This window comes from Pleuronectes platessa, chromosome 7, assembly GCF_947347685.1.
Source record: "Pleuronectes platessa chromosome 7, fPlePla1.1, whole genome shotgun sequence".
Classification (NCBI taxonomy): Eukaryota; Metazoa; Chordata; class Actinopteri; order Pleuronectiformes; family Pleuronectidae; genus Pleuronectes; species Pleuronectes platessa.
The window spans coordinates 17,549,308-17,574,834 of NC_070632.1; the positions used below are offsets into that span (position 1 = coordinate 17,549,308).

Genomic DNA, 25,527 nt, shown 5'->3' on the forward strand with positions numbered 1-25,527 from the left:
ATTGCATGCTGGCTATTTCAGAGGTCTGTTAAGTAAGTGGCACAATCCTCAGACCCCAGTTAGCAGCTTCTCAAAATAAACTTTCTAAAGAGGAAGTGAATTTTGCTGCCATGGTGGCGATCACCATCCATGAATTTCTGTATCAGTCTCATAGGGTGAAATAAATAATGATAGAATTAGCAGAATAATGTGGTGGTGATTTTGCCCCACCCCCACTGACTGCTACAGAGTGCTGGCCAACTGCTTATTCAATTTGTATTAATATTGAACGTATCATGGGTCAAAATCGCCAGTGCACTTCCTTGGGCCCTTAACAATATCAACCACATCTTCATCCCCCACTCTATCCTCTTTCAAGCCCGTCCCCCAATCAAGTTCTTACCCTTTTAACCCCTGCCCAGCCAACCACCTGCCCCCTTGACCCCATCCCTTCTCTTATTCTCCAATCTATTGCTCCTGACCTTCCTCTTCTTCTCAACCATCTAATTAACAATTCCTGGTCAACTGGCTGATTCCCTAACTCTCTCAAAGAGGCAAGAGTGAACACGCTACTCACTGTATAGGCTGAAAAGATGAAAGTGTCTCAAGAAATGTGAGCCACAGACAGAAAGACATTTGTGCAATTAGTAGGCAAATTATTAATATTATTATAACACTAGTATGACACGAAAACTATATAAAAATGTCCTTTATTGTCATGAAAAGTGAAACATACAGTACTTTCATCCAGTATTATGGGTTCTGCCCTCAGAAATGACCAGTAGCCTACAACCTGCACAAAGGGGGGAAATCAATTCATAATGTTTAAATGTTAAAGCAGCTTCAAACAGTTAAAGCTGCAGGAAAGCACAGACAAAATACAGAATAATTATTCATTTTAGAAGAAGAGAGAGGGAGAGTCAGAGCGACTTAGATTCCTGTTGACAGGGAACATCAGAATATGTGTTTCCATAAAGAAGAAGCTGCTGGCAGAGGTAGACAGCAATAATGAATGTCATAATTATAAATATATGTTTCACCGACACAAAAACAGACTTAAATTTGACATTAAAACACAGGAAAATCAATTGTCTCAAGACATTGCCCATAATGGCTGCAGTCTAGTGGGGTAACTTATCAAATCAAAGGTGGGTCTGAACATCAACAGTAAATACTCAGTTCTAAATTGTATAGCAATGTGTTGTATATTCTTACAAAACTATCAGCTATCTCTCTGAAGACTCTTTTTGTTTTTTTTATTTATTTTCAAAAGGCTAACAGCCACAAACAATTTCCAACAACGATGTACATCTTATGAACACGTATTTAAGGGATTAAAATCTCATGATAAACAAAACGTGTTTTGTAAAAGTACTGCCAAGTGTACATTCTCATGTGATCAAATATGTGAAAGATGCTATTTAAACACAGAATCAAATCCACTCTCTTTATAAATTGTTTATCCGTTCTCGTGTTCTGTTGCCTCGTGCCGTCACTGTTCGTTCTCTTGCTCCAAAAATATTGACCAGAGAATATGACGTGTTTTACTCACAATTATCCAGTAAGAAATTTGCTTTGGCATCTGGTTTTAGCAAACAATATAAAAAAATGTACAAACAATATAATACTGTGGGTGTAACGATAACACTGTGGGATATAAGGTGAGAGTTAACAAAATTGTTCGGAATACAAATGAACAATGCATCTGACACTGATGAGTAAAATGTACACGTACGTCTTTTAGGTGAGTGAGTCGTGACAAATCGAAATTTAAAGAAGCTGTAAGCAACTCTGCTTTGGCTCACTTGTAGTCGTAACACTCTGTGGCAAACTCTGCTGAAATGAACCTCGTCTCATCTGGGAATCTGAAGCTGTTTGTTCTATTTACCTTATACACAAATAGCATCATGGGTATTCGCATTTCTTGTAAGAAAAGCCGTTTAAGTGACTACAGGGGGAGAACCTCCATTTAAGCCTTCTGTTTTTTCCTCCACTGATTCATGGTCCATTGGAGCCATCTTATGCACTGTGTTGCTCAATCTCAGGGCTACTTCCAAACAGGGTGACAAGCTGCTCCTCATAGTTAGCAATGTTTCTCTTCATGATGTCCATGCACGGGCCCAGCAATCTCTCGAAGGCTTTGACATCCATGACTGAAAAACACATCAAGACAGAGGTCAAAGAGAGTAACATCAAATCAAATCAAAGTGGTACAGTGGAACATTTACGTTCTGGATTCAATTTATAAATGATCATCAAGTACCCAAGCATTTCACACTCCCCACAGCATAAGCCGATGCCGCTCTGGGCTTGTTTGTGACAAGTGCCAACTCCCCAAAATACTGGCCCCTTGAACATGTGGCAATGTCCACCTCCTCTTCCTCCTGGTCTTTTTTCGTCTGGTAGGGAAAAAAAGACACAATGACATACCAGAAAACACCACTGTTTTTTTAAACCTAAAAATTAAAGGGAGACCGTGCAAACACACCCTGCTTCTTTTCATGGTGATTCTAACTTGGCCAGACTCGACAATGTAGAAGGAAACCGCTAAATCCCCCTGTAACACAAAGCATGTGATGTTGAATGAGTGGCTATGGGATTTTATAAATGCTTCATCAGAATATAAAATAAAAGGAGAGAGACTCTTCACCTGTGCAATAATCTGCTGTGAATCATTGAACACCTTGGTGGACAGAACATCTACAACCTTCATTCTCTCAGAGAGCTGTAAATGGACACATATTTGGTTATCAGACGATTCACTGTAAATGCATTAAGCAGTTTCCTTACAGAAAGCCAATCTTCTAACCTCTAATGATGTGAGCAGTGGTAGCGTTTCGATGAACGCCTCATACATCTTTCTCTTCTTGGCGTTATTCTTCACTATGATCCTCCTGAATGTCAGACGATCCTGCAACAGATATTTAAAAATGATTTCAAGACAGTGTAAAAAGGAATATATTTTACTTTATCTGATCCTGTGGTACTAGGTCAATGATATGTTATGTACATATGTTTTACTGGATGGATGGATGGATGGACATATGTTAATATCTTATTTTCCAATCAAAAGCCCTTATTATTTTTGATATCTCCTCTTGAACTAGGAGGTATCTACTGAACATAACAGAATAATACAAAAAATACACCTAATGGAATGGAAAAACAATCCAGAAGTTCCATAAAGTCAGGTACCATCACCTTTTCAATATTGCACTTGTTTTCCTTAATTTACTAAAATTAAGTATTACTGGGTTATGATTCTCTGGAAGCCTTTCACCATATAACTGATATAAATCCACATTTTGCATTAGGGTTCACTGTAAACCAGATTTTAAACAAGCAGAGAATCTTCTGCAAACAAGACACTACTCTCGACATTTCAACCATATGTGATTCTGACTGTTTCAATATTAAATATTCAGAACTCTTCAGGTTTTAAGTTACTTCTGCGAGATTACAAGCAGCTTAGACACAGGTTATAGCCAGCAGAACAGCAGAGGTTCTAGCTGACATGACACAACCAATCCCATCCAAACAAGCCAGCACAGCTCTGACCTTGTGGTAAAGTAGTCAGAGTCAGTCCTTGTCCTTAGAACTCAGAGTACTCTATTGTTAATATGTGACCAGGCTGCCCCTAAATTACAGAGCATTTTAAATCAGACTACCATAGTGATAGTACTATTCGTTCAGAAGCTCCTCAGCAGTGCCATCCCTCATCAACCTGAGGGGAGTTTAACAGGGCTGGATTCTTGTAAACACACAGTACAAGTTACCATGCAGGGGATTCAGCTGCAACCTGCCCAGTCTGCACAGACACGACATTACAAAGAGGTTAGTCACATTTTAAAAGGACACAACCTTCACTGAGTCATTAATAAACAGGCTGGGATTCGGTAGCAGCTGAATATTCAAAACAACTGTCGTGGCCACAGTTCTTACAGTAGTTTGGATTTGTTTAAGGAAAAAGCCTTTAAATAGATGTCATTACATTACATTACATTTCAATTAGCTGAAGCTTTAATCCAAAGCGACTTACAATAAGTGCATTCAACCCCGAGGGTACAGACCCAGGACAACAGGAATCAAGAAAATACAGTTTCTTCAAAATAAAGCAAAACTACAAAGTGCTATAAGTAAGTGCTACTAAATTGTTAGTTTCAACATTTTTTAAGTGATAGTATTTTTTATTTTTCTTAAGTCTGTAGGTATGTTTTTAGTTTGCAGCGGAAGATGTGTGTTCTTTACATATTACTAATTTCTAACAACTTAAATCATGAACCTAAATTCATCAGAAGTGTTTGCTCACTAAAAAAGATACGTAAATATTCTTCATCTAAAAGCTGAGCTCTCTATTTGCACCACAATATGATCTTAAAGGTTCTGTAGTTATATACAGGGGACTTCAGTGGGTTTTATTCAGTAGCATGTGTCAGTACTTCACCAGATTATGATCTCACTCATGATACCAGGTACTAACACTGCTAAAGACGACCTGGGTGTTTACTGTAAATCCTGATGACAGCACAGCGGGTGACAAAAAGCTGAGCACGGAGCAAACTGTGCTCCTGCGTGACGATTTAACTCACTAGGCACCAAAGGGCTCCAGGCGAGACAGCGACTATGGTGGCCGCCCTGGGGGTGTTGTACATCAGTGCTAGCTCTCCAAAGCTGCCTCTGTTGTCATAGCAGCCGACCAGCTTATCGATCCCATCAACCTTCACGAATATGTTAAACTTCCCACTGAAAGAAAATACAAAAGCAAAATAATGAATCAAATCTTGTCATCAAAGCTACGTTTCTCACAACCAATGATCTGAATCAAGAGCAAGGGCTTTCCAGTCAAAATGTACCTTTCGAGAACATAAAAGTTGTCTCCGTCATCATGTTGATCAATAATGTGCTCGTCTTCTGTGCAGAACTTCTCAAACATGGCATCCAGCACCTGAGACATCTGTTCCTGTGGAGTCGTTACAGAGCAGCAGCGTTGAACAACATCACAATGGAACAATCGCACGGAATGAACTCTGCTGTTTTAGCTGCTTAAAAATAATTTGCACGGTGCACTGAGCTGTGGCAAAAAGCTGCTGGCCTCAGGGCGCGCTCTCCTCTGTGTCATTTAAGAGACGGCAGAGGACAAACTGGAGCACATGAAACAATCCACTCACTTGATCCAAATTCTTGAACAGAAGAATGTCCCTACATGCTTCCTGTAGTCTCCGTCTCTGCTCATCGGTTTTTGGGTGGGTGACCTGCAAAACAAAGCACACACATGTGTTGTCACCCTGAGGGAACTTATACAGAATCATTATTCAAATCCAGAGCTACAAATCGGGATCCTGCCACATTCAAGAGAAATTGAAAGTAGAAAATTGTGAGGTGGGGCGCAGCCTACCCATGGCTCTTTATCCTCATCATCATCATCATCAGGATTGAATGCTTCAGCACACACTGCAAGACATAAACAAATAAGTGTTCAGTTAGACAATACATTTTTAACCAACTTATACTTCTCAGAAGTTTCAGAACCTGAATATGTAAGACATGTTTTAATCATTGCGCATAGATAAACTCCTGTTGATCTTATTTGTTATATTCTGACAAAAATGTCTTTGATTTGGTTGTAAACTTGCTGATCTTGTATGGTAAATCACATATGGAGGATAACCAAAATGATCCACAACTTCACTGGCTTTTTGCATAGGTTTATGAATCATTACGAGACGCTTAAATGTATTGATAAGAAGAAAAATAACATGACTGTAAGAATATTTAATAATCTCTTTATGAAGGAATAATGTGAGATTTGTATTTCCTTTCCTTTTTATCTATTTATGTGTTGATTTGTCTTCTGTCCTCTATTCTCTTTGTCTTTGTAATACTATCTATTTTTTTTGTATTTAAATACAAATTTTCATCTACCTATCTGTAAAGAGAACATTGCTGTTTTGTAAAAGAAAAAAATACTACTACTATATTATAATAAAAGCCTTTTGCTCATATTGCAATACCACTGCCTGTCAAAGGTCTGTGAGGTCTCTGCCATTTTAATCAACTTTACAGGGACTTACATCTTTGGGTAAATAAGACAATGTTCTTATTGGGCATGTTTATATGGGCATTGCAGTAGCAAGGTATTTATCACATAACTGTGATGGTCACAGTTGGACTCATAGCCAGGAAAACCTTGCTGCATGGAATACCTGCTCTGTCTAACACCAACATTTCAAGCATTCTTTCTCTTGCCAATTTTTTAAAAGTCTGCTGGCTATTTGTCTTTAGCAGAGAGGATATTAATTTCTCGTCTGAAATGACAAAAAGTAAGAAAGAATCATGATTCAAGTGCTACTGAATATTTTCTCCTCCTTATCCTTTCTAGCGTGCAACCATCAATTTATCTTCCCCTTTTTATTTAGTGAAATGCAACACGTGAATCTTGATTAGACACCTTACTACAATGTGTGATGAGACAGAGTTAACAAAAAGGGGACTTACATCGCATATAATATAATATACGATGTTGCAGAAAAAGGAAAAATTAAAAAAAGATAGAAGGAATGCAAATGTATTTGTGTGTGTAAGGTGGGGCTTTTTTTGTGTGTGAGTGTGTGTCTGAGGCCACCATTAGCCCTAATTCAACAAAGTTGTTTTATGAAGCTACAACCTTACTATAACCATGACGAAAAGATTATTAGAAGTCGTACATTGCCGTATCTCCCCGTCGTTTTCACGCAGTGATATTATAAATAAGTATTGATACAAAGCACTTTTACAACCTCTAATTAATCAACTCTGTTAGAATAAACCAAAGACAGTGAGACAAGACAGATGGAAAAATACTTCAGTCCAGCTCGTGCTAGATCAAATCTGACGCAGCCTACATGTTCATGTGTCAAACAGGTTTTGTACAGTACATCTCAACACTCACACAGTCCAGAGTTCTCCTCTTGACAGAGAAGGCTTTTAACTGGCTGTTCAGACAGGAAGCAAAGGACAACTCACCTGATGCTCTTCTGACGAACCGGTTTATGACTGGGGCTGCAAAAGCATAGAAATGTACAATTAAATTCCACCATTAAGTTACTGCTTCTTCCAGTAACTTCATTATTACTGGTAATTATCAATTTATTGCTGCATCTGCAGTGGCACATGTGCAGCAGAGTGTGCCAAGCCCTTAAGGATCCAATCTTCATTTGGGTAAAACCAGAATAAGGACGGTTGCTTTGAAGCTTGTCTGCCACTTTGAATCTAATTTGAATTAGAATAACACATTTAGATGTAAAACAAGTCCAAACCTATGAAATATACATAAGACAAGAGGTATCATTCATTAATTGTCGGCCAGCCAGCGTTTTCCGGGTACACTCATGGAAAATATCATCATGACAAGACACTGGAGTTTAGATCGATACACAACTGTGACTCAAAAAATACTAAAATATGTGATTTGATGTGAGAATAAAGAGCCCTTATGTAATCATTGCAGCCAGCCTTGGGGACCCCACCGCTCATTGGGATGCTGTGTCAGGGCTCTGGGTTGCTATGCTACTTGCTGCATCTTCTCTAGCTATTGTGATGAAAATGAGCAGTTTATGAAAACATCTCATCACATAACATCATGACATCACATTAGAGGTTTAGGTCCTATGTCTATATCTGCAATTGGTCTTATTTTTGCATGTATAACCGGGGTATAGGCCCATCCGGCCTGCAACTGAAAAATAACAAATGGTGCAAGGTGTTACTTTAAATAGGGAATACATCTCTGGTTGCTTCTGATCCTGCAGCTATTTTAAAGGCTGTCCCTCTTTTGAAAACGTGTCTGCACAGATGGAGGGCAAGTCATGTTCTCTAGGCATCATTCAGCCTCTGTGACCATATATGGAAAATGACAGTGCCGTGGTGGTGGTGGATGCAAGGTAGAGAAGAGCCGGAGCATCGCTGCGCTCAATGTGTCCCACATCATCTCCAGCGATACACGCTCACAATACGAATCAAAGCAAGACCATCCACCTTGCCCATTCGCCATCTTCTCGAAATACATTCTCCTACCTATGAATTCCTCGTCATCGTCGTCGTCCTCCTCCTCCTCCTCTCCGTTCTCCGAGTCGATCTGCATGGCTTCGTCAATGAAGTTGACCGCTTTCCCAGGTCTCGGGGCCGAATTCTGGTCATTGCCACGCGAGGCCTCTTTGGTCTCCCGGTCCTTCAGCTGGGTGAAGTACTGCAGCGCGAACTCGAGCAAATCCCTGGGCTGGCTCCTCAACACTTCCACGGTAAAGCTCTGTAGCAGCTCCGTCAGTCCTTCAGGAATTTCTATACTCATTCCTGTTCTCAGTCTATGGATGTGGACTAAACCGGTTTGCTGCGATTTTTCCTTTTTTGAGAATTCAATCAAAGGCACATAAGCATGCACGCAAAGATCGGATGAAAAAACAAAACAAAAACAAAGCCAGCGGATCGTAGCAGACGGGTGTAGTCAGACCACCCAGTCAGTCAGCAGCAGGCCATCAGCATCAGCGGCGGATCCTCGCTTTTTCCTTCAATGAAAATGGCTGTGGGTTTTTTGGTCCAAGCATCATCTTCTGCTGCTTCTGCTTCTGGCTACAGGAAGCCCACGCATGTGACCCAGGAAACCATGGCAACCACCTATCCAGGGATTGCGCACGAGCAGCAGCAGAATCCGGCAGCCGGTCGCAAAATACAAATGAGAGACACCCTCGGCTTTCATCAGTCACACACCGATTTTCACTGAGAGAGATGAGACCGAGAGGACAGAGCCTGGGTCCATGTTATGTGAGTTGCATATGTCTTGTTTTGGTGCTTATGTTTATTCGCACAGGCAGAAAATGTCTTCCATATGTAATAAGAAATCTACTTAAGAATAAAAAATTTGGTGAAAATGGCCATTTAATATATATAGCATATACAGTGTGAAATGTATATTATTAATCATTTCTAAAAAGATCAGACTGGTACAAATTATAACTAATAAATAAACAGCTTTGCACTGACTCTGTAACCACAGCAATTATTATTCATTTTATTCATAATAGCCTTAAGGCAAAGGGTTATTATAAAGGGACAGTCCCTTTATAATAGTGTCAGGACATTATAACTCATTTCTTATTCCGGAGAGAAAAAAGTGGATGCTTCCAGGACATTGAAAGGGAAATTTAGTGAAAATACAATTTTTGACTTTTTTCAAATGTGATGGTAAACACACATATAGATATAAATAGATAGATAGATAGATAGAGAGAGAGAGAGAGAGAGAGAGAGAGAGAGAGAGATAGATAGATAGATAGATAGATAGATAGATAGATAGATAGAGAGAGAGAGAGAGAGAGAGAGAGAGAGAGAGAGAGAGAGAGAGATAGATAGATAGATAGATAGATAGATAGATAGATAGAGTAATATATATAATGTTGTGTTTTGTAACGGACAAAACTGAACAATCTGAACAGTGGTTCTAAAATGGGGTTCCAAGATTCCAGATTCATCCATTAAAATTATCATGACGATATATTTTCTGTGTTGATGTGATATATTTGTAATAAATGTCTAATATCTTGCTAAGACAATTCTCTTTTGCTCTTCGTTCACATAAGTAAGTGTAAAAAATATAGGTTGAGTCAAGTTATTCAATGGGACATGAGGCGGTCCCTGAATATATTTATATAGGGGGTCCTTGACTGAGGAAATATTGACAACCTCTCAATTACACATTGACATTTAGACTTTCTGACAGTAGCATAAAACCTCTACATCATCTGTGGCCTTACACCTGTAAAACCAGTAACTCTGTCCAGCTCTAAACTGTAACTTTAAAGTTCTCATGTTACACAAAACAGCTTATGTATTTATAATGTCCCTTTAAACAAGTCACAGTTAATCCGAAGTGCAAAAGTGAGCAATAACGTATAACCCAGAAGAAATAGTGGAACAGATTTGAATGAGATTCATTCAAAAGCCTGAATGCAAAAGTGATTTAAAGTGAAAGAATCCCATATGACATCACCAGAGCATTTAATCCTTGATTGATAGAGAGAAGTCTGTGGATCTGAAGTTCGTGAGTTGTTTGGGACACTGGTGCAACTGGTTATGTATAACTAAAAAAATAAACAACGCTGCTAAATGTGCAACATCCTTGTTGTATGTGGGCTACATTAAATAGTTATTATATGCTTATTATAACCTTGATGAGAAGAAAATTGCATTTGATATCTACTGTTTATATAAATTCTCTGTGCCTCTGTGGCTCAGTTATGAGACCCCTCCCCCGCTGTGTCCCATATCTGTCACCCTTTATTAAGAAGGCACAACATTCTCTCATTCGTGCCAAACGTATGCCTTGTCCACGGAGTGACTTCTGCTATTATTTCTCAAACTCTACATTCAAAACTGCAGATGTCCTCTGTAAACTGTCCAAAACAGGTCCACTTTATCTGGACATGTACAGTAAGCTATTAACCCATACAGGCATCGAGTGTAAGAAGACATAAGAGACAGTTGTTATTAGAGAACAAACACAGTGCACCACTGCTCACTGAACCGTAGATCCCGAAGATTTTTTCTGCTTTGTGCTTCTCAACAGACCATTGGAGCTTTAAGCTGTGCAATTACTACACTTCAAATTAAAGTGAATCATCTTTAGGCTGGAAGAACACTGGATCGGTCACTTGATGTGGTTAAGTAATGCGCTCCGTTAATATTTGGAATAAGGCTGAGTATTTACACATTATAACAAGACATATTCAATTGACTGTATTTGACATGTTGATGACAGCATTTATTAGATACATTCAGTTTAATGTTATCTAACACAACAGTCAAATAAATCATTTAAATGTCTTTCTTCTGTTTGCAAAAGCCTCCTGCAGAATAATACAATACAGTTCATCATCCTGTGTGTTTGCTTATTCTCAGCAGCTGATAGCTGCTACAGAGGCAGCGTCTGGACCTCTCAGTTCTAAATTGTCTCTGGTGTGAAGTGCACATGTAGTGTGTTCATTATAAATGTATTAAGACAGAGCTGATTATGATCAGTTTTTTCTTTCTTTTTTTATCCTAGTGGCAACATTTCACACATTTTAAACTCAAATCACAAGTTGGGGATAAAACCTCCTCACTGACATGATGAATGGTAAAGAAAAAAAGAAAAAAGACTGTCCTTAAAGGTAAAGTATACATGAATTAGGTCATATTTCTAAAATTGTGGAGAGCTACCTGGGAACAAAGAGTTATTTCCTCGCTTTGTTTGGTTTTGGGACAACGTGAAGCATCATTGGTGAGTATTGTCACTACTCTGAAATAAGTAAAACCAGTATTGCACCAAAACGTAAGAAATCTGATATATTAGAATCAATTGTGCCACTGAACGTCTACTGCATATTTGAACTTGTCTGCCAATTCAGAGTCTAAAAAGTGACACACTGAAAGTTATCTTTTTGTGCCATCCATATTTTCAAAAAGAGTGACTGTGCCACCTGCTGGACATGGCATGGTATTTTACAACCTTGTTACATTACATTATATTTTGTCTCTACATGATCAGTTCTGATTAATGTCTGGTCTGCGTATACACCAGATCGATAAACACCTACAACCTTATCAAAGTGTTGCTCTATAAAGAAACATGCATTAGATCATCAGTTATACCCTGTGGCATTTATATGTGATATTACACAAGAAATATAATGTGAAACCTCACTTTGGCTGGTGGCAATTTTTATTATTCCGTGAACTATGCAACCATAGAATGACTTGAATTAAAAACAGTTATAGGTATATTTTAAGATGCCTGTATCACACATTTTGGACATTTTAAATAGTACAAAAATATCATACTTTGTTGCAAAAACCTTTGCAAACATTCTAAGTTTAACAGCAGTAGCTCCCACTGAACAGTAGATACTAAGTCGATACAATATATCAGATTTCAGAGGTGATACCAAGCCACATAGATGCTGCTGATGTGGTTGATGCAACAACCATGCAGTACACATTGTATTCATGATTACCTGTGACAACAATGACCCTAACAATTCCCAGATGCATATAGGGTTAGTTTTGATGATAGTTTCTTTTATCATTTTTTAAAGTGATGGCAAGTTAACATGATCTGTTAACACAATATATCTGATTCTGCAAAGGTGTAAAGCTGAAGTGCAACAAGAAAACATACCACAGTAAAATATAAAATAAAACTTTGTCCTGTTTTTCTTCCACAATTATAGCTTTTCTCTTCCTGCTCTTGTGTAGTTACGTAGCCGCTGCAGATAGACGTACAGCAGTGGTCCAGCTGCCCGGCTGGACAGCCCATGGTACCATCAGAAATAATGAACCACCTGAACCCAACATTAAGGCTGAATGTGTCTGTTGTCAGGGTAACACAGGTGCATGTAGTGGTGGACTGACGTGGTGCAAACATGTCTATCCTAACTTGGCGTTGATTATTGTGACAAATGATAATTGAAGTTTGAAGAAGTACTGGAGCAGATTTAGATGTAATTTCAATCGCTTGTTTATGAATGGTTTTTATATACAATAACCCCTGGCAAAAAGACGTGTAGGATATGCAATGATTTAAATATAAGAGAATATTTCAAAGCAATCATTTCCACAGAATAAACCCATAACCAAGAAACCGCTTCCTTCCTGTGTAAGATTTTACAGCCTATTACCCTCAGCATTTTATTGATTTTGCAATCTGAAAACAATGATTTGATCTCTAGGGTTTGTGATCATCTGATGTTGCTTTTGATTGACAGCAACGTTGCTTGCTCTGGCTTTACTTCTTAAAACATGTCATCTGCACTTCCAATCAGGTTGTTCACCTACAGCGCATTTCACACACAAAAAAGAAAAAACTGTTGCTCCTTTTTCCAGGAGATATTTATTCGATCAAGAGACAGGATCGCATCTTTCCATAAACAAGTCAGTTAAATATTAACAAATTTACAGTCATGAGGAATGTAAAATAAAAAAAACAAACAAACAAACAACGCCCTCCCTTAAAAAACCCAAACCTCAAGGACCCCTCCCAGGATAACGACCACAATGGCACTGGAGAAACTGTCCAGCTCCATTGTTAAAGCGCTCTTCCATTCAGTGCTTCACAGTTCATCTTTGTCAGATTTTGTCTGCAGAGGAACAAAATCAAAGTGATGAGTAAATATTCCAGAATATGAATTCTTTACATCGTCAACATGGCACAATTCTAGTTAAGTGCTCTCACCGTTTCTTCATCGTCATCGTCGTCTACGATTTCATCTTTATCTTCAGAGTCGTCCTCCGCTGGCTCCTCCTCTGGCTCCTCCTCTGGCTCCTCCTCTGGCTCCTCCTCTGGTTCTTCTTCAACCTGTAGAACAATGACATGATTTTAATCACAAGTAACACTAAACAGACAAACCTATTATTACACTTCTGGGCGAAATAAAGAAGATGGGGTTTGCATAAGACAAAGGGAAAGTAGACACTGCTTAATAAAATCAAACAAGGGTGTGTTCACTGGCTCTGGAGGAGATGACTTGAAACTGAAACTAGAAACCATTTGCTATGCATATGCAAAGTAACCCAGTATGTTGCAGCTGGCATTGACTTGCCTGTTCATCCAGAGGTACATTCATGCTGAGTCGAAGCATGCGCTCTATCCTGTCTCCGTAAGACTTTGTGTCCACCAGCTGGTAGCCTGAGCGCAGCGTGGCCGTCTCAAACAGAACCACGGCCAGATCTGATGCAGTCTGGTCCTCAGCGTCATCCTGAGGGACAAATGGAAATTAATTATTGATTCTCTGCATGGATAGGAAGATTTTTATTCAGATTATTCAACTACCATGTTCCCATATGAGATGGGCAGTGTATTTTATTGTATTGCTTGATGAGAAACCTTACCCACATTATTTTCTAAATCACATTATATGGCACAATCAAAATGGTTAAATTATAGTGGTGAAACTTACATTGACTCTGTTGAGCATCTGCTTGATGAGAGGGTGTTTAGGGTTGATTTCTAATGTTTTCTTCTGGCTGGCGTAATAGCTGAGGAAGAGAGAGAGGAATTACTATACAAGCTTAAAAAGTCAAGCTGACCAAAAAAATCTCATAGATTTAGATTTCACAACTGTGAAAATCAGCATATATTGTTTGAAAGCAAATATCATCAATACTAACTTTGTGGAAATGTCTTTTCCTGTCTGGTACGCTTGTGCCTTCATGATCCTCTCCATGTTTCCTGACCAGCCGTACTGACTGGCAACCAGAGCGCAGGGTGAGTTGGTCAGCCTCTGAGAGAGGACGGCCTTCTCAATCTGTAGGAAAGAAGCCAGGATATGAAATAATGTGGCTTTTGGAACAGACGTAACCAAGCAACTGCAGCCAAACTATCACTTCAGCGGCTGCTACTCATTTACCCATGGACTGAATTTGAATAACTGAATCTCTACCTTGTCCTTCAGGGCCTTGTCCTTCAGCCAGGTAGTAAGAGGCTCGAAGCTCTTCTCCAGGGTCTCCCGCTTTTCCTTGGCCATATCGCTCTCGTCGAATTTGATGCCCTCCTTTGCCACGTTCTGGAAACGTTTTCCATCAAACTCGGGCAGCGCCTGAACGCAGTACTCATCCACAGGCTCAGTCAGGTAAATAACCTCGTACCCCTTTTTCAGCAGCCTCTCGACGAAAGGAGAAGCCTCAGCCTGAAGAGGAAAACAGTTTATCAATGGTGGGATTCCTACTTGGAATTTACCATATTTAGTTTTGAATTGTTTGTATCATCATTCCAACTCCCTTCTCACCTCTTTCCTGCTGGTTCCAGCCATGAAGTAGATCTTGTCCTGCTTCTCCTTCATGCGCTCAACATACTCCTCCAGGCTGGCCTGGACTGTCTCACTGTTGGAGGTCTGGAAACGCAGCAGTTTGGCCAGTCGGGTCCTGTTGGAGTGATCCTCAATGACACCCAGCTTGATGTTGGTTCCAAACTCCTTCCAGAACTTCTCATTGTACGTGTCCTCTGCGATCTTCTTGATCATGTCCAAAGTCTTACGCACCAGTTTCTTACGAATCACCTGAACCCAGACAAGATAAGCAATTTCTTATTTGACAGTTTCCACTTATAATAAATGTAATGGATTCTGAACATTTTACTTTAATTTTGAACTTTTACTTGGTCCCCTTCTTTCCCCAGACTTCTAATTTGAAATGTGCTACATAAATGTTTGTTTTTCCATGATTAAAAGACCAGATAAATAAAAAATGGGATATGTTTAATTAAAGAGAAAAATAAGGGGAATTGAGATGTATTCATTTTAGCTGTGAAGCTCACCTTGAGCAGTTTGTGCTGCTGCAGAGTCTCTCTGGACACATTCAGGGGGAGGTCATCAGAGTCAACCTAGCAAAATAAATATAAATTAAATCACAATGCTGGCACCATTACATCAATGTCTGTCCGGGTCATAATAGTACACTTCTCTGCCATAACATTAGCATTAGAAATCACTTACCACTCCCTTGACGAAGTTCAGGTACTTGGGCATCATGTCGTTGAAATCGTCTGTGATGAAAACTCTTCTGACAAATAGCTGTGACAGAAAGAGACATTTATTTACAAATGGAGCTGATGAAGCTGTTAAATAATTTGGAGTAAGGCTGGAAGCTTTTGCTTGAGACTTAATTATAACTCATTGCTGTTAAATCCGTTGTTTTGACTTGAGTTTTATTCACAATTATATTGTTTTGTCATTGTACATTTTAATCTTGCAAAATTGTCACTGTGTGTTTTAATCCTGCTATGTGAATGACTTTGGGCGTCATATTTGTATGGAAGGTGCTTTCTAAATAGAATTAAGTAGAAATTCCTTAATGCCATCCTTTTAGCACATAAGATCCCTTAAAATGAAGACCGAATACTGTACGAGTAACATACCTTAATGTAGTCGTTCTTCTTGGAGCCGTACTCGTCAAACAGGCCGCGGGGAGCTGCAGTTGGCACAAAGAGGATTGACTTAAAGGTGACCTCACCCTCAGCTGTGAAGTGGATGTGAGCCAGAGGGTCTTCAGTGTCCTGTTGGAAAACAAAACATTTGTTTTAGAACTTAAATTTAACACTTGGTGAGTCTTCAATGCACATGCTCAATCTACACTGAGGTACAACATCAGAGTTACTGTGGAGGTATTTACCTTAGAGAAGGTCTTGTAGAAAGCTTTGTATTCATCCTCCTCAACCTCCTTAGCTTGTCTCTGCCAGATGGGTTTGATATCATTCATCAGCTCCCAGTCCCACACGGTCTTCTCAACCTACAACAAACACGATAAAACATTTTCAAAAATAGCCCACAAATATGCATTTTCAAACAATAAGATCAATTTACTAACCTATTTACATCAACCACTACTTAATGAACATCCTACCTTCTTTGTCTTTGGTTTGTCTTTGTCCTCTTCCTCCTCTTCTACCTCAGCCTCCTCTTCGGGTGTCTCTTTCTCTGGTTCATCTGTTGCCTCAGCATCTTCCTCGATGGGCTCCTCAACTGTCTCAGTCTGGCATGTAGAGAGGAAGAGATGAAATGCCACTTCCATATATGCAAGTGTCCTGATAGACGTATACCTGGGATCAAGTCTGAGTCAAGGTGTGGAAGGAAATGTCTTACCTTGCTGGCCCAAAGGTAGATGGGGAAGTTGATGAACTGAGAGTATTTCCTGATGAGGTTCTTGATGGTCTCAAGCTCCAGATAGTCTGAGGCCTCCTCTTTCAGGACGAGGCTGCAGTCAGACAGAAGATGAGCAAGATTCAATTTCACAGTCAATAGTATTCTAACATTTAAGACTAGAGTAGTAACAGTAGAATAGCATTGAAGGTTTGAGTAAGTATAATGGTTCCATGTAAATTGTAATGTATGGACATTCATAGAGTATAATGATTCGATTTGGGAACAGACAGGGGGACTTGCAACCTGCTATTAGACTGGAGGAACAGCAGTTGATAATGACATCAAAAACCTTTAGCAAAAGGTAAAAACAAGTTGTTAACGTACGTGATGGTGGTTCCTCTGCCGAGCGTGTCCCCGCGGGGGTCCTCGACGACGGAAAACTCGTTGGAGTCAGATTCCCAGATGTGCTGAGTGCCGTTGTTGTGCTTTGTTGTCACAATGACCTTGTCAGCAACAAGGAAAGCCGAGTAGAAACCCACACCAAACTGTCCAATCAGCTCTGAGCTGGACTCTGCCTCAGACTGCGAATCTGTCATCTTGCTGAGGAACTCGCTGGTGCCGGACTTGGCGATGGTGCCCAAGTTCTTCACCAGCTCTTCTTTGGTCATTCCAACGCCAGTGTCAGTTATGTGTAGCATGTTCTTCTCTTTATCAGACTGGAGATGGGAAGAAGACAGACAAATTACCAACAATGCAAGGGCTTTTTACATCAATACTATAGGTTGTATCATACAGCAAATGTACACACTTTTATTTTGATGGTCAGCTCTTCATTGGAGGCCATTGCATCTTCATTGGTGAGAGACATCAGGCGAATCTTATCTAAAGCATCTGAGGCATTTGAAATCAGCTCCCTAAGGAAAATCTGCAACAGATAAACACATAATTTAGGCTTTACTGTCACACATAATAGAAAAGAGGTTATTTTGAAAAATGTTAACAGTATTTCAAACATATATTGTTTATTCCTGCTCACCTCCTTGTTCTTGTAGAGGGAGTTGATAATCAGCTTCATCATGCGGTTGACTTCCGCCTGGAAGACGTGTTTTTCTGACTTGTCTCTTATATCCTTAATCTGAGCTGCATTCAGCCCATCCAGCTGGATAGCCTCCTCCTCTCTGAGGACACAGATGTACACACAGGTTAAAATCATAGTGCACACGAACTCCCCGCTCTAGGAATCAATAACCAAAGTTAAAGGCCAGACACATGGTTCCCTGGTCTCAACGGGGGCGTGTATTAAATCCTTCAAAGCTTGGCCACCACTAACAATTCCAAGGTTGATCTGAGCGTTTGTGTGCACAAGCATGGTCAGGCCGACCTTGTTGTGTTAACTTAAGGTTTAGTCAACCTTCTCTGATAAAAACACTGGCGGTGCATTCAGTGGGCACAATATGAAAAAGAAATATTCCAAAACAAGTACCACCCACCTCTGCACCACCTCATCATCTGTCCTGGAGCCATCCCTGCTTTTACCCAGGTCCTCCTCTACTACGCCATCTACGTCAAGTTCATCCTCTGCCTTCACAGCAGCTGCAGAGGGACAAAACAGTTGTTAGAAATATAAGACAAGGCACACATATAGTTGCAGATATGGCTGGAGAAATGTCCAGGATGTCAGTTTTTTTTGTCAATGAGTCTGAAACGCTACAAAGACACGTTGAAAATCACTACATAGGGATGATAGGATGTTAGGAAGGCTGGCTTGTATAGGCTAAAATATGGATGTGCGTGGATGCAACAGCAAATTAGCTAGCTTCAGACAGCTTTAACATTCATGGTGTTCCAGCTAGGAACTTCTGGTAAGGCACTAATGAAGAACAGATACTGGCGTTGCTCTGTGAAATGACTGGTGGCCTAATAATTGAGAAATATAGGTAACAAACGGACGACATTGAGCTTGGGAAGTGGACGTATTCAAAAACTGCAGTCACGAGTCACAAAGAGAAGCAGAGCAGAGAGGAAGAAATGTAAGTTAGCTCGCTGGCTAACCGTGCTAGCTACAACCCTGGGGTAATAGAAAGATAAATGTGAGATAAGAATGTTTCTGCTACTCACCGAAGGCTAAGAGGGCGAAAAGCAGCGCTGGGAGCCAGACTCGTTTCATTTCGACTGACGACGTGAGCGTGGAGCTGCTGTGAGACAAAAGCCGGGGAGCAGCGCACGCAGCACAGCCTTTAGCTCGGAGACTGACAGGCTGCCTCTCCCACAGCGGCGGCACACTCTGTCAGACCCGGGGCGGCCGACCAATGGCTGCGCACCACGCACAACGTTCCGCCAACCAGAGCGCAGCACACGGCACCGCGTTGCCCAATCACCTTCTTCAACATAAGTCGAGAGCCGAAAATCGTGGCCCGACACCATTGGCTGAGAATGAACGATCAACACATCACTTCCGAAAATGTACCTCTCATCGTGGTGAAAAAAATATTGGTCAACACATTGTTTGAACTTTGATTTGGTTCTGCGATGTCACAGCAGTGTAACAGGATGATGTTTGTGTTGTGGCTCTGACTCCACCATTATTCTTTCTCTATACTCTTTCCTGTAGCCGTTATAGAGACATACATATAGTCATAGTCCTCTATACATGTGGATTCATATTGATAACAATTTTATGTGTAGCCTTTTTTTGTTTTTGCTGCCACTACACTTTGGGTTATACATAAAGTGTATTGTTGTTATTTTTTTCAATTTTACACTTCATAGTATATGAGGATATGATCACACACCAGCTCCACATCTCAGGGAGACACTGCTCATCTAGTCAGATTAAAATGCAAACTTCTGAGATTATGGCGTTGTAGAGTCACATGTGAATATGTAAGGACATATTATCATCAAATGTGCACATTCTGTTTGCTCAACCTGTCTCAGGAGATCTGGGCCACAGGTTTCGAGTAGCAGCTATTGTTACACTTCTGGGTGTGCGTGTGTTCATGTGTGTGTGGTCCAGGTATTACTCGGGTTGTGGGGACCTAAACTTGACTTTCTTATGGAGACAAAAGTAAATGTCAATCATTAAACATGAAGGTGAAGACATGTAATGTTAGGTTAAGTTTGAGGTTTAGATTGGAAGTAAGGTCAGGGTTAGGGTTACACAAACAGTAAGTATCCAGTAAATAAATGTAATGTCCTCTGAAATCATAGAAACACAACTCTATCACTGTGTGTGTGTGTTAAAATCTCCAGTTTATTGAAGAAGAGAACTGTGTCGGAGAAAAATGTTGATACATTAACGCACCACTATAGTGCATTATCAAAATTTAGTAAGGCCTTCATCTTTTTAGTTTTTCTGGAGCTCGTTTGCTGTAAAGTTGATTTTTTTTAATCAAGATCCTGTTCATCTCTGTAATTCTATCGTAGCACGACCATTTGCTGCTACATACGGGAATATCAACAATTTTTACTGAATATATTTGGAGATTTTTCAAAGTAAAGTCCAACATTTTCACTGTTTACAATTTTTCAAAGTAGAATAGATTTCAGGATACTTCAGAGTACTGTAAAAACACGTGTGCCTGTGTTCAGGACCTCCCTGTCTACCTACATACATGAATATCAACGATTTTTACTGGATATATTTGGAGATTTTTCAAAGTAAAGTCCAACATTTTCACTGTGGAATAGATCATTTAAGGATAATTCAGAGTACTGTAAAAACACTTTGCTCAATAAGTTCAGAGAGAGACTGATATGCCTGTGTTCAGGACCTCCCCGTCTACCTACATACATGAATATCAACGAGATTGTTCAAATTTTCACTGTTTCCAATTTTTCGAGATAAAAAAAAAAAGATGTCAAACGCGCGCCATCGTACTGTCTTTTCTTTATTTGCAGGAGCAGGTTCGAGTACACAATGCAGGGAGCCGGGTCAGTCCAACATCAATAATCTCAGGGTCACGGATAGACGGCCCTCAACGGGAGCGACCGGGCGAGCCCCGAGGCGCGCGTTTTCGGGTCGCGGAGACCCAGACCGGAGAGATGCCCCCCAAACCCGGGGGGTCGACCCACCCCACATCACACCGGCGAGCAATTTGGAGCGTGTCACGTGCCATTGTATAGTCATTTCTTTTTTTTTATTATTATTATTACCGAGCAAGAACAGGTTTCAGAACACAACACTGGGATCCGGGGGGTTGCCACGAAGACAGGTCGGGGTCAAAGAGAGTTACTAACAATGCATCAGGGTACAAGTCGGGCCACCATCCCCACCCTCATCCCGTAGCCGTGCCGTTCTCCCTGACAAGGTCACGTTAAGAGCGTTTCACCAGAAAAAATGTTCTCCAACAGCTTTGGTCGACGTCCCGTGAACGGGAAGAGGACCAAGACGAAGAATAAGAAGACGACGGTGAAGAAGAAGAAGATGAAGATGAAGACTCGGACGACTGCGTCGACGACGATGATGACTACGACCCTGTGCATGACGCCGCTGCTGCAGATTCCTCATCGTGCACATCCTCGGAAGAAGAAGAAAAAGAAGAAGAACAACAACAACAACAACAACAACAACAACAACGACAACAACAACAACAACAACAACAAGTAGACAGCTGCCGCGTTAAAGTGCCGTGGGTGTGACAAATACATCTGCAAGGGATGTTCGCTTTTCTATTGCCCTTCTTGCGCGTGCTGATGTGTGGTGGGCTGTGCGTGTGCACGTGTGCGTGTGCGTCTGTGTGTTTGAAACAGAGGGGGGACGCAGTGTTGCCAACTCCTCAGTAAGGAAAGTAGCTGTTGGCTGTCCTAAAAGTAGCTAGATGTCGCTAAATGACGTCATCGCATAATTTGCATAATGGTAATCACTATAGGACGTACAGAAAGTGAGAAAAAAACACCCTAAATATGTGAAGAACTTAAAATAAGCTTTCTTCTACAGAAGCGTATTACATTCACTTCACAAAAAAATAATGTTTTCGGAGATAATTATCTCGGAAATTCCGAGATAAATGCCAAATTTTTTTTTTTAATAAAAGCGAACCTTGTGCCTTTATCAGCCAGATGCTAAACAACTAAAAGTAATGCTTTTTCATTAAACAACGAGGCACACCTGCCATTTAGCGATCTTTTTCGTTTTTCAGGAACTACCTTTTCAAAATAAAAGTATAACATTTCTCCTTACGTCTAAACCATTTCAAAATATTCAGAAGATGACTATTTTGGCTGCCTGACCAATGGTCAAATTTTAATTTCAAGGTCCTTCAAATTTAAATTTCTCATTGTAAGATCTGCCTTGTTCTGACCAGTTTTACAGTTGTTTTCCATTTTTTACACGTTTACAATTAAATAAAAGATTTAAAGATATAACATGTTGTCTTTATTGGTTTGGCTTATTGGTATTAACTTTGCAGATAATCCCTGGTAGATAACTTGTCATCCGCAGAATTGTAAGATAGAGTGTGAACAGTATTACAAAGGGTAAGCACAATAAATACACCAACCTTTCCAATAAACAAATGTTGTTGCTTATAATTATTACTAGTAGTGACATCTGTACAGGCATGAGTATTACCAGTAGCTATATCTGCATTCTTTATCAAAATGGCACAGCCTAGACATTAAGAGACAACCAATTGCATGAGTACTTTTACTTTTAATACTTAATGTAAATTTAAAAATAAGTACTTTTTACTTTTACTTAAGTAGGATTGTTGATGTAGTACTTTTACTTTTACTTAAAGGGGACATATTATGCCCACTTCACCACATTTGATATGGTTCCTTGGGGTCTTAATGAAATGTCTGTAACATTTTTTGGTAAAAATACCACAAGGATCATTTAAAACAGCACCTTTTTATTCTGTCTAAAACAGACCTCCTCAGATCGACCTGTTTTGAGGGCCCCGCCCCCCTCTCAGCCCGCCCCCATCTTACCCCACCCCCTTTCACCCCTCTCATCCCTCCCCCTCCTCACCCCTCCCCCCTCTCATGGAGGTGTAGGACATAACGTTTTTACCTCCATTAATTAGCCTGTGTGTTTGAATGTGTTCTCACTACAGAATGCATTCAACATCTATAGGGCAGATTATGAGCCTTTATGTCTAAGAGGAATAGAGCAGTAATTTTTTTTTTTTTTATGCATGAGATATCAGTCATTTCTGCAATACAAATATGACTGAGGAATAAAATACATAAATTACTCTTCCCTCTGTATTACTTTGCTAACTGCTCATCTTACACGTGTCAATTGTTAACATGTTACATATCAAACATTAATAGCACACAACTGTTTCTATAAACTTTTATTGTCAGAAAGATTGCTAGAAAGAATGCCACAGAGCTTTTTAAAAATATTTATTAAATGTACTGGCTGGGACAGAGGTAATAAATACAAAAAATACCAAATATAATGAAAACATTGATTACAAAAATACAATTTGTGCCATCAGTAGCCATACTGTAAACAAAGGAACACTTTATATTTGTGTGTCACCTTTATTCTCTAAATACAATGTGAACTTTGCTCAGCCGTTACAGGTATTTGTCGTAGAGAAGCTTTGTGAGCTGGTGTTGAGGCTATCTGGGCCGGAGAATAAGGGTGGTCCTGCCCTCCTGCTCGGTGCTCCAGATACGCAGAGTGTTCCCTGATGCTCAGGGAAGTTATACAGGGTTCAGACCTGCCCTTGATTGAAACTCGACACATAGCTGGCTATAACTTCCTGCTTGTCAGGTTTCTCATACTTAGCAGAGAGGTCCTCAGGTTTTGAGATCTTCAGCACCTCATTCACATATGGGGCCGGGTCCTGAAAAACCTCGTGAAAGATGAGGTCCAACAGGTTATCCACGTGATCTGTAATACAAATTGAGGGGAAAAGTTGGACATTTTGCACTTTTTGTATTTATCATTTTCTTTTTATAATTATTTTATTCTATTTATCATGAAGACGATAAATAAATGGTCTTTAAATCGTGAAGACCATTTAAAGACAGCAGTTAATCGATATGTTATTTATGTTTCACATACTGTTTGTAAATTGTTTGGCTTTTAAATAGAGCCTGTGAGAATCACGGAAGGTTGCATCTGCTTTCACCGGCTTTTCTGTGCACTCGCCCTTCTTATATATTACATCTGTCCCCCGCCGACACACAGGACACACCTCAAACAGCTCCAGGAGGCAGTTTTCATAGACAATATATGTGGGTGTCTTATGAACAGGGTTGGAAGATTCCATTCTATTAGAACGACAAAGATTTCACCAAAAGGCTGCAACAGCTTAAAAAGTGTAGGATGGTAATCCATCTGATTATTGAAATGTTTAGATTAAATATTGAGTCACTCACGTCACATCTGCTGACTCAGTCAAGACTGTGATTGAGTCATCAGGATCATAGGTAGCATCCTGTGGCTCTCCGAAGTCCATACTTGAACAACTTGGGTTGTCCTCTCCCTCCTCCAAGCGAGGTCTCTTACAGCTGAGGTCCCAACACCGACATCAGTGCAGCACAGTTTTCTGTGTGCCTATGATAAAACAGACACAGTATCCATGGAGTCACAACAAATGAGATGATGTTACAACTTTAACACGGAGACACAATCAATGACATGACGAAGTAACTGAGGGTAAACCAACCTGTACTTTTGTAGTGAGGTCGCAGTGTTTTCATAGAAAGCTGCGTTCCATGTGTGCGCATCTGTGGTGGGTCCGTCTGGCATGCTACGTGATGTAGCCTAGCACCGTGAACAGATGTGCTTGCCTGAACACCAAAAGCAGCAATGTTATTCATGTTTGTACTACGGTCATGCACACAAGGATACAAGGGCACATTTCCCCAACTAGGGCTGGTAATGAATAATCGTTCTAGTCCCGCACATTATGACAACAACATACTCCGGTATCTTGAACGAGCGGCCGTAGCAGCAGCTGTAGCTGGAAGTTAGGTTCGTGAGTGTTGTGCTCTCCACGCTCTTTCCCTCTGTCCGCTCGCGTGTCCTCCGTGGTGTACTGTGCCGCCGATTTTTTCCCACGGCAGCACTGGGCTGGAAGTTAGCTACAGCGCCAGTAGCAACCTTAGCAGCTACTGACGGCCGGCGCAGCTACTGGCGGCCGGCGGCCGCGGCAGCTACTGGCGGCCGGCGGCCATAGCTAACTTCCAGCTACAGCAGCTACTAGGCACACACCAGCAGAGGGGGGGAAAGCGCGTGGAGAGCACAACACTCATGAACCTGCCATGCGAACACCGTTCACCGTGGACTCCGACGCCGTCTTCTCGCTAAGACTCGCCAGCCGTCCTCGATTAATTGTTCAATAACGTTATTAACAGTCGAACATGAAAACTCCTGTAAAGTCTCTCCCTATCCCCCACCACTACATACCAGCCCCCCACCCCCTCACACACGGCACAACATGCTAACGGCACTAGCCTCCACACAAAATGTCTAAAAGAAGCAAATACCAGAATTATTTAAAAAAAATACTTACATTTCCCTCGTCTTCAGTATTGCGATGGAAAGATGGCACCGACCCCTCTTTCAATTACAACCTTTTAGAGAATCCAGCGTTATATTGGCCCAGGTTGATAAAACAGTCCGATTCAAAGTGTTGGCAGGAACGTTGCCATCATATATGAACTCAATCCATCTCAATCTTGTGTCTTCTGAAGCTGGAGTCACATGAAGACATTTGTGCTGATTTGTGCAGCCGACCACTGAGCATCTCGGTTGTCGGAATTGATTCATGCTGCTGTTAGCTTATCCAAGTGTTTCCAAGGCCAAGGCTTGCAAGAATGAAATGGCGGACACCTGTGGACCGAGCTTCTATAAAGTGGGAGGGTCCATCTAGGGGTGGGTCGAGTGGTAGTGGGGGAGTGCATAGAGCTATGGGGGAATGTACTAAATGGGCATTTT

General features: G+C 40.6%; 2 protein-coding genes and 2 long non-coding RNA genes across 6 annotated transcripts; 1 reads left to right on the forward strand and 3 right to left on the reverse strand.

The window, feature by feature from the left end:
* Nucleotides 1-673: 673 nt before the first annotated feature.
* On the reverse strand, nt 674-8,679 carry LOC128443875 (cAMP-dependent protein kinase type II-beta regulatory subunit). The gene is made up of 11 exons (XM_053426066.1): nt 8,032-8,679; nt 6,982-7,017; nt 5,375-5,430; nt 5,148-5,231; nt 4,833-4,939; nt 4,569-4,722; nt 2,789-2,890; nt 2,630-2,704; nt 2,468-2,536; nt 2,243-2,378; nt 674-2,132 (listed from the first exon to the last, which is right to left on the reverse strand). The coding sequence occupies exons 1-11, from the start codon at nt 8,303-8,305 to the stop codon at nt 1,999-2,001; spliced, it is 1,227 nt and encodes a 408-aa protein (XP_053282041.1). The 5' UTR covers nt 8,306-8,679; the 3' UTR covers nt 674-1,998.
* LOC128443876 (uncharacterized) lies at nt 8,470-14,615 on the forward strand. The gene is made up of 2 exons (XR_008339090.1): nt 8,470-8,775; nt 11,054-14,615. It is a non-coding gene; the product is annotated as an uncharacterized LOC128443876 (long non-coding RNA).
* hsp90b1 (heat shock protein 90, beta (grp94), member 1) lies at nt 11,693-18,901 on the reverse strand. The gene is made up of 18 exons (XM_053426065.1): nt 18,741-18,901; nt 18,113-18,215; nt 17,659-17,800; nt 17,431-17,547; nt 17,007-17,338; nt 16,623-16,734; nt 16,384-16,512; nt 16,153-16,269; nt 15,899-16,036; nt 15,477-15,554; nt 15,299-15,364; nt 14,772-15,041; nt 14,427-14,672; nt 14,155-14,291; nt 13,944-14,022; nt 13,587-13,742; nt 13,220-13,342; nt 11,693-13,124 (listed from the first exon to the last, which is right to left on the reverse strand). The coding sequence occupies exons 1-18, from the start codon at nt 18,787-18,789 to the stop codon at nt 13,098-13,100; spliced, it is 2,421 nt and encodes an 806-aa protein (XP_053282040.1). The 5' UTR covers nt 18,790-18,901; the 3' UTR covers nt 11,693-13,097.
* A 4,168-nt stretch (nt 18,902-23,069) lies between these two features.
* Nucleotides 23,070-25,157, reverse strand: LOC128445048 (uncharacterized). 3 transcript variants are annotated; one of them, XR_008339236.1, is made up of 4 exons: nt 25,103-25,157; nt 24,254-24,377; nt 23,964-24,141; nt 23,070-23,472 (listed from the first exon to the last, which is right to left on the reverse strand). It is a non-coding gene; the product is annotated as an uncharacterized LOC128445048 (long non-coding RNA). The 3 variants fall into 3 exon arrangements; XR_008339237.1 differs by lacking the exon at nt 25,103-25,157 and adding an exon at nt 24,512-24,583; XR_008339238.1 differs by lacking the exon at nt 23,070-23,472 and adding an exon at nt 23,636-23,855.
* Nucleotides 25,158-25,527: the final 370 nt, after the last annotated feature.